This window comes from Nicotiana tomentosiformis, chromosome 4 (assembly GCF_000390325.3).
Source record: "Nicotiana tomentosiformis chromosome 4, ASM39032v3, whole genome shotgun sequence".
Lineage (NCBI taxonomy): Eukaryota > Viridiplantae > Streptophyta > Magnoliopsida > Solanales > Solanaceae > Nicotiana > Nicotiana tomentosiformis.
In genome coordinates, this window is record NC_090815.1 from 136,562,383 (window position 1) to 136,573,507 (window position 11,125).

Sequence of the window (11,125 nt, forward strand, 5' to 3'; positions counted from 1 at the left end):
GCTACAGAGCTAGCTACCCTGGCCTATAGCGCGGTCAAGCTGGCTATAGAGCTGGCTTTACTTGGTATGTAGCACGGTTTGGGTACTTGATGTTTTTGTGCTCTTTTCTTACATTTTTGTCCTCTTTTTATGCAACTTTCACTCATCTTTGTCCTTCAATGCTCCTACACATAAAACAACATAATTTAGCTCGAACGTCACATAATTAACCACTAAACTAACAACATGTAAGGCGAGTAATGTACTAAAAATATAGCATTTTGGCTACACATCAGTGTGTTTGCAAAGTTATTAAAAAATAACAACTATTTTGCTGAAACATGAAAAAGTTTCAGCATAATATATTGGACAATGGAGTTCATGCATATAAACTTTCAACATATTATCTTGGAAATACAACATACGAAAAGTTCTAGCATAATATGCTAGATTATGGAGTTCATGCGTATAAACTTCCAACATATTATGTTGGAACTCCAGCACATTATAAAAATTCCAGCACATTATGCTGGAATCTCATATGTAAAAATTTCGAACTCCAACATATTATGCTAGATTTTTTCCGGATTTTAAGGGTGTTTTTGTTTAGATTTTATTTTTACATGAAAAAATGGCTAAATTTCGATTACCTTTGAAACTATGCTATTTTTCAATTACCAATTATAAATATGCCTGTTTCTAATTTTTTCCCTAAAAAATACTTGAGGAGGGACACTGCGAAAATTAAGAAAAGAAGAAGTAAATTACCGTATGTTTGAGACTTAGCTCCATATTTTTTAGGAGATCTAGTAATTGATTTTCTTTTCTCATAGCAGCACGACTAATTTATAATGTAGTCTATTTCAATCTCAATAGAGCGAAGAGAGTTAAAGTATACGATAGTTAGTGTAAACATAATCAAGTTATAATAAATCACATGTTAGATGCAAATGATTCATACAATCAAATTTGTATGAAATATTTGGTTAATGTATATGATAATTTATTGGTAATAGTTAATATGTTATAGCATGATACACGGAAGAATAAATGAATTGAATAAAAAAGAGGCCAAATTTTGTTCATGGCTTTCACAATCTAAAATATTTTGATAACAATTTTTTTTCTTGTATAAATATATGTGGATGATATGACTTTTAGAAGTACAATAACATTTAACAATTTAAATTGAACAATCAATTGCGCTTTCACGAATAACTTATTTCTTCCTAATTTTTTCATACACGAGCAAAAATCAACTAAATCATTTTGAGAAAAAAGTTGATAGCTCCCTTTTATTTTGATGTCCATGATCTTATTTACTATTTTTTCTTCAAATGTGTTTTCTCTTTTGTAGTATAATTGTTTTTCTCTCGTTTGTTAGATATTGAGATTATTATTTTGAAAATAATACAATAAAACTTAGTAAGATAATACTAGCATATGTCAATGCATTCTCACTTACACCACCAATGTATTCAAATTAATCATTTTAATACCTTATTAAAATAAATAATAAGTAATAAGAAAAAAAAACATGGGGGTGGATCTGTAAAGTTTTGATTACCAAGGGAGTACATGGAACAAAATGTAGAGTATTATGCTTCAATTTCCTAATCTGGAATTCTAGATCGGGTAAAACCTAGAATAGCAAAATCAGACCCGATTTCTACTCAATTTTACTCTATAGATCTCCAAAATTCTCCATAATTTTCACAAACTATTCATGCTTAGCTTCATTTATACAGGATTTAATCTTTTACCCGTCGAAACAAATCCAAATTGAACAAAAAACACTATCATCAGCTATTTTTTTTGAATCGGGGTTTTATTTGAGTTGTTGAAGTCTAATGTGTTGATCTGTGAGTTTTGTGTGCGATTGGATTGAAGAAAATGGCGCAAGGAGGACCAAATATGGACCAATTTGAAGCTTATTTTCGCAGAGCGGATTTGGATCAAGATGGAAGAATCAGTGGTGCTGAAGCCGTTGCTTTTTTAAAAGGATCTAATTTACCTCAACCTGTTCTAGCTCAGGTACCCTCAATTTACCTGACTATGTACTTTTCTTTTTGCTGTTGCTATCTTAATGTTTATAGTTGTACTTGTGGTTGAATTGTGTATTGTAATGATCTCAAAGGACTCAAAATAGTTTAATAAATTGTCTGAGCGATATAAATGAACTCAAAGAACACAATTGAATCAATCAAGTGTAAAAGAAATTACATTTACTTGGTAATGTTAAAGTATAATTGTAGCATGAATTATAAGGGATTTAATTATTCACCTTATTATAAACCTACTGACCACATTTAGGCAGTAAACTAGTGGGAAAAATGATGCGTAGACTACGATGAAGAATCATGGTGGTTATTGGGTTCTTAGTTGAAATGATAAGATGGATTCCGATCGCCAATTACCAGCAGTGCGCCAGTGCCTCAATAGATTTCAAGAGATAAGTTACCGAAGGTAAGAAGAATGAGGAGAGAGGTCCAGAATGGGGGAAACAGAGATAGAATAGGAGAAAGGTTAAGAGAAGAACGGGAATTGGTTGGTATTCTTGAGAAGTCATCTGACTTTTTCACTGTGGTGGTTGACTATTTTTTGGTTTGTTAACTGTTTGCCAGGGGTTTAATTACTGTATAATGGTAAGATTTTCTGCAGCTGATGTGTTTAGAATGGTAGGATATTCTAGACAAGTTCTTTCTAGGCAGTAGAGTTTTCTTTCAAGCTACTTTTATGCTGTGATTATGCAGATTTGTTTCTACTTGTAGGAGGACTGGAAGTTTTACTTTGCAATCTCTATATTTCTATAAAATGTTAAGTTAATATATTTCCATTTCTCTCTTTTACTATGCTTTTCGAATGTGTCTTTCCATTCTGTAAATCTGACAAGTCTCCTCGGATAAGCTAGTTATGACTAGTTCTCTTCAAGTTTCTACAATTTTTACCTCTTCCGTGGTAAATATGATTTCTTCAACTGTGCGTGCACATTGTATTTCTTCGATTGCAGATATGGACACATGCTGACCAGAGCCGTACTGGGTTTCTTAGCCGTCCAGAGTTTTATAATGCTCTTAAACTCGTAACAGTGGCACAGAGTAAACGAGATTTAACGCCAGATATTGTGAAGGCGGCTTTATATGGTCCTGCTTCTGCTAAAATCCCTGCTCCACAGATTAACCTTGCAGCGATCGCTTCTCCCCAGTTAAATTCAGTTGGTGCTGCACCTGCACAGCAGATGGGTGCTGGTGTACCAACAGCTTCTCAAAATCACGGCATCAGAGGACAGCTACCTCCTACAACAGGTATGAACCAGCAATATCTCACTTCTCAAGCCAGCCACTCAGTGAGGCCACCTGCTCCAACTGCAGCTACTGCATCACGTCCCCAGCAATCTCTTGCTGGTATGAATTTCCCCAGGGGTGGTAGTTTGACAGGTCCTGGTCTTCCAAACTCAAACATTTCAAATGACTATCTAGGGAGCAGACAAGCAGCAATATCTACTGGACCTACTATGCAGCCTCCTAATAGAGGAATGAGCCCTTTGATTCCTCCAGTTACGCAAACTCTTCAGGGATCTCTTTCACTGCCTTCCATGACAGCAGCTAATACAAAAGCTACTGGTAGTTCTGGAAATGGTTTTGCTTCGGACACAATGTTTGGAGGTGAAACCTTCTCTGCAGGCCAATCTGTACCCAAGAAGTCCTCGTCTACTCCAAACTTAAACTTTTCTGTGACTAGTGCACCAACCTCTTCAGCTATGGTTCCAGTTACCACTGAGTCTCAAACTTCAGCCAAGCCTGACCCCTTTGCTGCATTCAATACTATTACAAGGCAATCTCCTGTGAATCAGCAGCAAGTAACCCCACCTGTGTCCAAACCTAATCAACAGGTTTCTGTTTTGCCAGTTTCATCATCTGGAACTCCAGTGGCATCTGTCCATCCAACTCCTGATCAGTCACAAGTTCCTTGGCCAAAAATGACAAGAGCAGGTGTTCAGAAATACGCAAAAGTGTTTATGGAGGTGGATTCAGATAGAGATGGAAAAATCTCTGGGCAACAAGCACGAGATTTATTCTTGAACTGGAGACTGCCAAGAGGTAAATCAACTTCTTTTTGCAGTCTTTACTGTCTTTTTTTTCTCCGCTGACAAGCTAGAATTCTTTATTTCTTTTATCTTTTTCTTTTGACTTATCCACTTTCAAGGAATCTTACTCTCAACTTAGCTTGTATAACTACGAGTACCGTCTGTCGTTTGGCTGAGCATCCGATTCATTCACTGGATTTCATCCTATAAACTCTATTTCAAAACTAAAATTTTCAAAATTTGAAAGAGTTATTTTTTTCTCGCTTGGACAAGTTTAAAACTAATTCCTGCAAATTTGGGGTTCAGAGATTCTTTTATGTGTTCTAATCATTCTTTTTTTCGGTCATCTTTGATCTGATACAGAACTACAAATGTAAGCATCCTTATTCTTGGTTCATATGCTCTAAATTGGATTGTTGCCACAAATTTCATTGGAGAGCGATCAGAGATGTTTTATTTGGGCACCTCAGAACTTTTGGATTATTTTTCCAAATTATACATGTGATACTGATGAAGTGTCTAAAAGGAAAGATCCGTTTTGAAGAATTCTCTAATTTTGAGTTTTTGGAATTTGGATGTTCTGACCTAGATACAAAATCACTTACTATTTTCGCACTTATTTTTTTTGCTAGATAAGGACTCCAAATTCTTTCCCCTAAAAGCATGCCAAACTGTATACCTAGTTGTATTTTTTAAGTGTCATTTGTAGCTTGTTGCACATTCGTAAATTTTTAGTAAATTAGTAATATCATTATTGGTCTCTGTCAGAGGTCTTGAAGCAGGTGTGGGACTTGGCTGATCAAGATAATGACAGCATGCTATCTTTGAGGGAGTTTTGTTTAGCTCTGTATTTAATGGAACGATATAGGGAAGGACGCTCTCTTCCATCTACACTACCGAATAGCGTTATGCTTGATGAGACTTTGCTGGCCCTGGCAGGCCCGCCTGTTACTTATGGAAGCACTGGCTGGAGCCCTGCTTCTGGTACTACCTAAACAGCATTTTGGATGTTTTAAGTTTTAATCTCTTTGTTAGTATACTGAAACTTTCGTCACTCTTGATATGTTCAGGCTTAAGACCACAAGGATTGCCTGGTGTACAGCCAGTTACACATCCTGGATTAAGACCTCCTACACGGGGGGCATTCCCTCAGCCTGACCAATCGATGCAATTTAATCAGCAAAACGCTAGAGCAACATCAATGGATAATTCTCATATGGACCGACTAAGTAATGGGGAGCAGAATATGCTGGAGCCAAAGGGAGAAGAGGCAGTTGCAGGAGAGAAAAAGGTATTTTTTCCTTCATTAAGGTAGTTCGTCTGCTCTCTGGGTTTTCCTTTAACTGGGTTGCAGTTATCTTGAGTTCTATTCCCCAATACAATTTATCATTTACCTACTGAATGGAAGAAAGATACTGACTACAATTCCCTCATTCCGAGGGCATTGTTACCCTCAAGACTGTCCCTGAGTAAAATCCAGGCAGGTAGTGATTGTGTGCAGCTAAATGGGGATAATATTCCATCTCACGAAAATAAAATCAAACTCTTGACAGTAGTGCGGCCTAGTTTCCCCCTGTCTAGAAACCAAAACGTCTCTAACAAGTAACAACTACTGTTACGTTCTCACAATGCCATTCCATCGGATACATATTCGAGATTCAGTTGGTTAAATTGTTACAAATTTAGTCAGCTGATTAGCTATGAAGAAATCTAGGATGTGGACATATACAGGTTAGCAGCCGTTTGTGTGATGAAATCTAGGATGCTATCTACGTCATAATACTGCTGATGTAGTAAACCTAATTCCTTTGTTTGATAAGGATGAGAGCAAGGACAATGTGCTTCTGGATTCCAGGGAGAAGCTTGAATTCTACCGCACAAAAATGCAGGATCTTGTGAGTAGTTGCCGCCTTCAATTTACAACATTGTCGCATTTCTATTATTTCCAGTTGCTTTTGCTTCACTGTCAACTGCTCTTTACTTTATAATTTATCTGTATATTTTTTTCAATCTCATTCATTTTCTTCTGTTCATTGAGTTTTCCTCCAGGTTTTGTACAAAAGTAGATGCGATAATCGACTTAATGAAATCACTGAAAGGGCATTGGCTGATAAACGCGAGGTACCACTTTAGCTCTTTGATCTCTCTCTCTCTCACGCACACACACACACACTCTCTCTTTGAAGTTCATAAATGCACTTTTCCAATCGATGGGTCTTTTAGGCTGAGATGCTTGCAAAAAAATATGAAGAGAAATACAAGCAAGTTGCAGAAATTGCTTCTAAACTGACAATTGAAGAGGCGTCATTTCGTGATACTCAGGTATGATTTTGCTCCATATATTCTCTCAAATGTTTACTCTAGTTATATATCCAAGCTCTTTCAATTGTGTACTCTAGTTATATATCCCAGCTCCTTCATAAATCAAAAGATTAGTTTATCGCTGTACGATGCTATACACAGGAATATACCATTCCTACTTGCACCTCAATGAGTAAACTTCTTCCTGGTTTCTTCTAATATTCAAATGCTTAATTGTAAATCTGGCTTGTTTATGGGCCTTTTCTGGCTTCTCATTTGTTTTACATATGCCTCTGTGGATTATGTATTCTTGCAAGTATTAGTGCTTGTTGGTTTGTTGGAGCATATGAGTTTTCATTTTCTTTGTGATAAAAGAAAATAATTCCTTTATTCAGGAGAGGAAGCTGGAGTTACAACAGGCAATCAGTAAAATGGAACAAGGTGGCAGCGCTGATGGTATTCTTCAGGTGAAGATAGCAGAACTTACTAATTTGATTTCTCCGGTAAAATATAGGGAAATGTAAGTTTTCTTAGGAACTTATGCTATGTTTTTGCCGCTTTTGGTTTTCTAGGTTCGCGCTGATCGCGTACAGCATGATCTTGAGGAGCTACTGAAGGCCCTGGCTGATCGTTGCAAGAAACATGAGCTTAATATTAAGTCAACTGCATTAATTGAACTCCCCCCTGGTAAGTTGTTTTTCCCTTGTTTTGCTGCGTCTTGTCAGTTTGTTCCCTTTTGTTTTGTTTCTACTGCTCCTACTGAGTCTCTTTTCTTCTCTGAACATCCTACTCTGGGTAAGAGGTCAATCCAACCAATTTCATCTGCATATTGTGCAGAATGTCACTTGAGTTTTTGAGGTCTTCTGTTTTCTGTGTTTGTTACTCAGATAATACAATTGGAACTCATTCTTCCTCAAGTGCTGCAGTTATTATTGAAAATTGATTTAATTGAATATGTTTCAATGGGTTTTCAATTTATTGTGTTAATGTTGTTTATTAAATCTTGTTCTTGGAAAATTGATGATAGCTGATTAATTTTAAATTATTTGCATCACAGTTGTTTATTATATTTTCCATCTAACTTCTTTTACCTCTTTGGTCCGGTATGATCTTCTCAAGGCTGGCAACCTGGTATTCCGGAGATATCAGCCGTTTGGGATGAAGATTGGGATAAATTCGAAGATGAAGGTTTCCTTTCTTGAATATATCCCTCTGTTTTTTCCTGTTCTTCATCTGTTGTCTTTCTGACAACATTGTTGAATAAGTTGGACAATGTTTGACGCATGTGCTTCCCTATGTCACTTTCTGCAGGATTTTCTTTTGATGTAGCTGTGCCTGCAAATTCCAAATCCACATCTAATCAGAAGGAAAGTTCTCCACTTCAAGGCGATTCCCCTGATTCCGTGTCAAATGCTGATACCAAGTCAGACAACTATTCTGCTAAAGGAAATAATAACAATTTTGAGACTGATTTGATGTATATGCATAGCGACGAGGAGTCAAAAAGTCCACAGGGCAGTCCAAGAGAACGGACAGCATTTGATAGTCCATCCGGTGAATACTCTGATAACCATTTCGGCAAGAGCTTTAAAACCGAATCTGAAACTGATAGGTATAATTTGGTTATTTCGTGCAATATATTCCATCTTCTGTATTTCTCCATTTCGATTAGTTCCAAGTTTAAATGGCTTATGAAGCTTTTTTGTGACTTTGATGTCCAGCACAAAGCCTGTTTAAATCCAGGAGGACATGCTTGATGGACATTTCACTATGTCTGAATCTTTTGGCCAGTTTGTTTGACCACTGGTCACCAGTTTCTTTGATGGATCCTTATCATGTCTTGCATCTGTCTCATTAGTTTGTAAGAGTAACTTAAAAACAGAATATCGCATTTTGTGTTTTAGAAAAAAATTAAAGATGAAATGTACTGTTAATTAATCATACCTCCATCAAGATTTAAGATACGCAATCTCACCTCCATTCTGGTTTTGAATGTTAAATAAAGCTCCTTATTTTATCTCTGTAATTTTCTTCATTCAGCGTATTTCCCATAAAGCCCACGGTGTGGGATAATACTGGGTATGTTGTTGTTGTAGCGTATTTCCCATAAAGGTATGTTCTCCAAAAAACAGATCTTCCCATCCACAGTATAGAAAAGCATCCCTAGCTTCTCTCATCCTTGTATCACCAGAGTTCCTTGGAAATAAAAAAAGTTAGGAAATTTACCTTTTGCTTCTGAGTCCTTTTAAGGCTCAGAGAACAGTTTTGCTTTAGGGTAATTACCAAGGAGAATCTTGAGTAGGTGGGTGGGGAATAAACAACCATTTGTTCGTAATGGCATTTTATACCCGAATGTTGACTCTTTAATTGGATAATGTATATTAAAAAGATGAAGATACCTACTAGTACAAACATGCTTCTTCATTGCCCTCATTGAGTAATGCCCAACAAACTGTTATCTTAAATCTTTCTGCGTGTCCTTGATCTTGTTGACATGCTGTATCCCTACTTGTGCACAGGTCTATAGTTAGTTTTGAATCATTAATGTCTTCTTCTTCCCTTTCATTGGGTAAACAGATTTGATGAACCTGGCTGGGGTACGTTTGACAATAATGATGATGTGGATTCTGTTTGGGGTTTCAATGCTAAGGTTAGTTGGTAACCCCTTACTTACATTTACCCCTGTTCTAGTGTTATTAGATGTCGCCTTCTTGTTATATGCAAGGATTCCGCTGGAATAATCTGCTGTATAAGTAATCTGAGCTAAAATGTTGCCTAAAGTTTATAGCAAAGTGGTAATGCTACCTCCTTTTACCAAGTTGCTGCTATTGTGTGCAATGACATCATCCTATGAATAAAACAAGATAATTTATCTTTTATACGGAACTTTTTCTTCCGTTCCCCTTTATTATTTGTTTGGTTTTGAGTTTTCCATTTCAATAGTTGCATTTTGTATCTTGGTCGCCCAATTAAGAAAATTCCTGCTTCTCCCGATATCATCTCAAGTGCACAGCTGGATTTTGCTTTTTAGATATTTCCATATGTTGATGATGATAGAGTGCTAATCTGCTCTATGTTGCAAAGTCTCCCTATACATCTGCTCTATGTTGCAAAGTCTCCCTATACATTGGCTAATCATTATCCTGCAGGAGTCGGATCATGTCAAACATGGAGAGAAGCATTTCTTTGACTCAACTGATTTCGGTGCAAGTCCAATAAGAACAGAATCTCCTGGGGCTGAAGGTAGATACCAGAAGAATAGCCCATTTACTTTTGAGGATTCAGTTCCTGGGTCACCACTTTCAAGAGCAGGAAATTCTCCGAGGTATAGTGTAGGATCAAAGGATCCTTTCTTTGATAGTTTCTCAAGGTATGATTCCTTCAGTACACATGATCATGGATCTTCTCCACGAAAGGAGACTCTCACGAGGTTCGACTCCATAAGTAGTACCAGTGGTTTTGATCATAGTCGAGGATACTCATTTGACGACTCTGATCCATTTGGTTCCAGCGGCCCATTTAAGGTCTCATCTGAGAGTCAGAATGCAAAAAAAAGTTCAGATCATTGGAGTTCTTTCTAGCTCGTGGCAATGATTTGCTATAGTATTTGATTACCACTGGGCCATTATTCCTCAGTGTTTTTCGTGCCATCTATTTGCATTTATGTGTGTTGTATAGCCTAGGGGAGAGAAAATATTGATAAGATACAGTTTGTATTGGTTTTGTTCCAAGAATTGCGGTGTAGTATGGTCTTTATGACAGAATTTATTTTATTTTTTGGGGTTGAGTTCTTTCTTAGTCTATCTTCTTCTGCTTTTAGGGGAAGAGATAAAGGGAAAATGAGAAAGGGAAGGGGACAAATGGTTTGGTGTTTTGGAATTCATTTTTCGCTGGTGTACTGTAAAAAACTGCAACATATTTGTATCACAATTTTCGTCTGATCTAGCTGTATCAATTTTGCCACTCAATATTTTTTTACTGCTTATGGGTCGTAAAGTTTCATTCGTCATTCTTTTGTGTTTGGAATTGTTGTGTCCTTTATTTTACAGCACTCTAAATGTATAATCTGCCTAATTCAATTATGCCAAAACGATAACTTCCTTACTCCTTAGCCATAACTTTTTAGAGAATCAAATGAATTGCGCAAGCTTGTAACTTTTTATTTTTCCTTTTCACGTTTTTCTATCAACTTTTTTCGACAAAGACACCAAATAATGTAGTAAAGTCAAATTTCTCTTTAACAGTTCATGTTTTCTTGGTTTATATATGTTTTCATAACTTTTATAATGAATAACTATTATACACGTATAATAATATTTGACATTTAAATATTATTTGACTATTATAGATAAAAATTATTCAAAAAATTAATTTTTCTTTTTTTTAATGCAACACATAAAAGATAAAAAAATTATTCAACTTAAAAATCTCAAGCTAATAGCTTCTTATTTTACCTTTTCACGTTTTTATATTAATTTAGTCCGACAAACACCAAAAAATATAATACATCTTTCCTCTTTAGGTTTGAAAGGCCCTCATATGTATATCGGGCACGTCTTCAATAAGAGTTGAAATCTTCTTAAACTAGGAAGGCATGTATTAAGAGTACTTATATTTACCTTGTCGTGTTAAATTAAGGAAAGCAATATACAATGAAATATTTTTTGGTAAAGAAAAATTAATAAATAGTTCTTCACGATTACACAATTATATTGTAGAATCTCTCTAAATTAATATTGTCGAGACCATGAAATATTA

The 11,125-nt window shown here is 36.0% G+C and overlaps 1 protein-coding gene across 1 annotated transcript; it reads left to right on the forward strand.

Moving 5' to 3' along the window:
* Positions 1-1,560: 1,560 nt before the first annotated feature.
* LOC104110795 (uncharacterized) lies at positions 1,561-10,335 on the forward strand. The gene is made up of 13 exons (XM_009620349.4): positions 1,561-2,013; positions 2,990-4,079; positions 4,835-5,050; positions 5,137-5,357; positions 5,887-5,961; positions 6,116-6,187; positions 6,290-6,388; positions 6,763-6,834; positions 6,940-7,054; positions 7,487-7,555; positions 7,679-7,979; positions 8,945-9,017; positions 9,517-10,335. The coding sequence occupies exons 1-13, from the start codon at positions 1,873-1,875 to the stop codon at positions 9,946-9,948; spliced, it is 2,976 nt and encodes a 991-aa protein (XP_009618644.1). The 5' UTR covers positions 1,561-1,872; the 3' UTR covers positions 9,949-10,335.
* Positions 10,336-11,125: the final 790 nt, after the last annotated feature.

Bases quoted from the DNA above. Each gene is read 5' to 3' on its own strand.
- LOC104110795 (XM_009620349.4), top strand. From the start codon at position 1,873: ATGGCGCAAGGAGGACCAAATATGGACCAATTTGAAGCTTATTTTCGC. The intron at 4,080-4,834 runs GTAAATCAACTT...GGTCTCTGTCAG, and splicing joins GAACTGGAGACTGCCAAGAG to AGGTCTTGAAGCAGGTGTGG. The intron at 5,358-5,886 runs GTATTTTTTCCT...TTGTTTGATAAG, and splicing joins CAGTTGCAGGAGAGAAAAAG to GATGAGAGCAAGGACAATGT.